The 4,062-nt window shown below is 36.1% G+C and overlaps 1 protein-coding gene across 1 annotated transcript; it reads left to right on the plus strand.

The window, feature by feature from the left end:
• The first annotated feature begins 379 nt into the window (after nucleotides 1–379).
• Nucleotides 380–1,345, plus strand: LOC101983991 (olfactory receptor 4F3/4F16/4F29-like). Its single transcript, XM_005372269.2, has one exon. The coding sequence runs from the start codon at nucleotides 383–385 to the stop codon at nucleotides 1,343–1,345; it is 963 nt and encodes a 320-aa protein (XP_005372326.1). The 5' UTR covers nucleotides 380–382.
• The last annotated feature ends 2,717 nt before the right edge of the window (nucleotides 1,346–4,062 follow it).

Below are 4,062 nucleotides of genomic sequence, written 5' to 3' on the forward strand. Positions count from 1 at the left end.
CCCTGGAGCTAGAACTATAGACTATTGTAAGCTACTTGGTATGGATGCTAAGAACACAGCGGGGGGTCTTTTGAAAGAGTAGCAACTGCTCTTAATGAATGAGCCAGTTCAACTGGCACTAGTATCCTCATTTAAAGCCCACCAAACCTCATTGTCCTTGAGTTTTTGATGAAAACTTTTGTTAGAGGAGTTAAATCCTATTTCCAACTAATTTATAAATTTCAGATTATTGGTTGTGTCTCACACTACTCACTTTAAAGTTAGTTTCAATGTTGCAATAAAATGGATTTTCATTACTAGGAGATTCTCCTATTCTATTTATAAAATTATATTTTATAGTTTCTCACATTTCTTCCTTCAGGTAGCACTGCCTACAGAGCCAATGGAAGGAAAGAATCAGTCTGTGGTGTCAGAGTTTGTGTTCCTGCCGCTCACCAATTCTTGGGACATCCAATTATTACTTTTTGTGTTCTCCTCCACGCTTTATGTAGTAAGCATGACAGGAAACTCCCTCATCGTTTTCACTGTGGCTTCTGATCCTCACTTACACTCTCCCATGTACTTTCTGTTGGCTAACCTCTCCTTCATTGACTTGGGTGTTTCTTCTGTTATTTCCCCCAAGATGATTTATGATTTGTTGAGAAAGCATAAAGTCATCACTTTTAGAGGGTGCATCACTCAAATATTCTTCATTCACTTCATTGGTGGTGTGGAGATGGTGCTACTCATAGCCATGGCTTTCGACAGATATGTGGCCATATGTAAGCCTCTCCATTATCTGACCATTATGAGTCCAAAGATGTGCATCTTGTTTTCAGTGGCCTCCTGGGTGGTTGGCCTTATGCATTCTCTTATTCAATTGGCTTTTGTAATAAACTTACCATTCTGTGGACCAAATGTTTTGGACAGCTTCTACTGTGACTTTCCTGGGTTCATCAAACTTGCCTATGTAGAAGCACACAAACTGAAGTTACTGGTCTTTGTCAACAGTGGATTCATATCTGTGGGCTCCTTCTTCATACTGATCATTTCCTATATTGTCATTATATTTACTGTTCACAAACCTTCTTCAAGTGGCTCCTCCAAGGCTCTGTCTACACTTTCAGCTCATGTGACTGTGGTGGTCTTAGCTTTTGGTCCTGTGATGTTCATCTACACATGGCCTTCTTCTTTCATACACTTGGATAAGTTTCTGTCCATATTTGATGCAGTTGTCACTCCCTTTCTGGACCCTGTGATCTATACATTCAGGAATCAAGAAATGAAAATGGCCATGATGAGAGTATTTAAACAGATAATGGTTTATAGACAAATAATTAAACACTTGCACACTGATCATTCTTAACTGAGTACAAATGTTCATTGTTACTATCTGAGAAAAATATTTCCTTGCAAATTTTGGTCTGTTTATTCATATAAATTAACCATGGGGGTTTGGAGGACTATAGACAGAGAGGAGACAGGTAGTAGTAAGTTCCAGGGGGAGAGGATCTCTTTTTGGATGGAGTAATGGTAGAGGTATAAAGCGACTGGTGTCTGCTCCCTGTTCCTCTGGTCTTTCATGTTCTAACCTGATAACTGACTCCTGATTTTTTTAATTTAAAGAGATTAATTAGATTAATGCTTTGGAGGAGGGCAGGCTGCAATTGGGATTTGTTGCATGAGAAAAAAATAAATAAAAGAAGACAAATGTTTAAAATTCTCAACGTCTTTAGCCAATAGGGAACTACAAATTAGAACTAATGGGATTCCATCTCGCTCCAGTCAGAATCTTTATTATTAAGGAGCAAGATGACAAAAATTGTACTAGAAAATATTGGAAGGAAAACCATAACCCAAGGAAGCTAACTGCACCCACAAAATCTGATAATCACCCATCAGCATCACCCAAAGAAGGGAAATATCAAAACACTACTACCGAAAAATAACCAAAATTAGCAATCATTCATCATTAATATAGTTTAATATTAATGGAATCAATTCACGTATAAAAAGACACAGGCTAAGAGAATGGATACAAAAAAGGATCCAGCATTTTGTTGTTTACAAAAAATATACCTCAACCTCAATGGCAGACACAATCTCAGAGTAAAAGGTTGGGAAAAGGTTTTCTAATCAAATGGACCTAAGAAACAAGTGGGTGTGGTATCCTAATATCTAAAAAATTGATTTCAAACTAAAAACAATCAGAAGAGGTGGAGAAGGACACTTTATACTCATATCAGGAACAATTCATCAATATGGAGTCTCAATCCTGAATATCTATGCCCCTAATACATGAGCACCCATACATGTAAAAGAAACATTACTATAACTTAAATCACACATCAAATCCCACACATTAATAGTAGCAGATTTCAACACTCCTCTCCCACCAATGGACAGGTCAACCAGACAGAATTTTAACAGAGAAATAAGAGAACTAACAGATGTAATGAATTAAATGGACATAACTGACATCTATAGAACATTCCACCCAAAACAGGAAAGAATATACCTTCTTTTCAGCACCTCATGGAACCTTCTCTAAAATTGATCAAATATGGTAACAAAGCAAAATCACAGATTAAAAAAAAATTGGAGTAACCCACTTTGTCTTATTGAATCACCATGGAGTAAAGTTAAAATTCAACAACAGTACTACTTCCAGAACAAAGAGCCTACAAACTCATGGAAATTGAACAATCAACTACTGAACCACCCTTGGGTCAAGGAAGAAATAAAGAAATTGTATTCTTCCTTGAATTCAATTAAAATGACAGCATAACAGATCCAAACCTATGGAGCACTATGAAAACAGTGCTAAGAGGAAAGTTCATAGCACTGAGTGCCCATATAAAGAAAATGGAGCAAGTTCACATTAGCAACCTAACAGCACACCTGAAAGCTCTAGAAAAAAAGAATCAGACTCACCTAGGAAGCATAGAAAACAGGAAATAATCAAAGTGAGGGCTGAAATCAACAAAATAGAAACACAGAAAACCATACAAAGAATCAATGGAACAAAGAGCTGGTTCTTTGAGAAAATCAATAAAATTGACAAACCCTTATCCAAACTAATCAAAAGGCAGAGAGAGAGAACATCCAAATTAACAAAATCAGAAATGAAAAGGGGAACATAACAACAGACACTGAGGAAATCCAAAGAACTATTAGCTCTTACTACAAAAACCTTTACTCCACAAAATTGGAAAATGTAAAAGAAATGGACAATTTTTAAGATAGATACCATATACCAAAATTAAGTCAAGAACAGGTGAGCAATTTAAATAGTCTTATAAACCACAAGGAGATAGAAGATGTTATCAAAAACCTCCCAACCAAAAAAAGCCAGAGCCAGATGGGTTTAGTGCTGGATTCTACCAGAACTTTCAAAAAGAGCCAATACCTACACTCCTCAAAGTGTTCCACATAATAGAAACAGAAGGATCATTACCAAACTCTTTTTATGAGGCACAGTTACTCTGGTACAAAACCTGCACAAAGACTCAACCAAGAAAGAGAATTACAGATCAGTCTCACTCATGAACATCGATGCAAAAATTCTCAACAAAATACTGGCAAACCGAATCCAAGAACACGTCAATAAAAATCTTCTGTCATGATCAAGTAGGCTTTATTCCAGAGATGCAGGGCTGGTTCAACATATGAAAATCTATCAATGTAATCCATCATATAAATAAACTAAAAGAAAAAAAAGACATATGATCATTTCTTTAGATAATGAAAAATCATTTGACAAAATTCAACACCCCTTCATAATAAAGGTCTTGGAGAGATTAGGGATACAAGGATCATATCTAAATATAATAAAAGCAATATACAGTAAGCTGACAGCTAACATAAAATTAAATAGAGAGAAACTCAAAGCCATTCCACTAAAATCAGGAACAAGACAAGGCTGTCCACTGTCTCCATATCTCTTCAACATAGTTCTTGAAGTTTCCGATAGCAATAAGATCACAGAAGGAGATCAAGGGGATTCAAATTGGAGAGGAAGAAGTCAAACTTTTGTTATTTGCAGATGATATGATAGTGTACATAAGTGACCTCAAAAACTCT

The sequence above is a fragment of the Microtus ochrogaster genome, unplaced genomic scaffold, assembly GCF_000317375.1.
Source record: "Microtus ochrogaster isolate Prairie Vole_2 unplaced genomic scaffold, MicOch1.0 UNK701, whole genome shotgun sequence".
NCBI classification, from domain to species: Eukaryota; Metazoa; Chordata; class Mammalia; order Rodentia; family Cricetidae; genus Microtus; species Microtus ochrogaster.

Coding starts and splice junctions, on each gene's coding strand:
- LOC101983991 (XM_005372269.2), top strand. CDS start 383: ATGGAAGGAAAGAATCAGTCTGTGGTGTCAGAGTTTGTGTTCCTGCCG.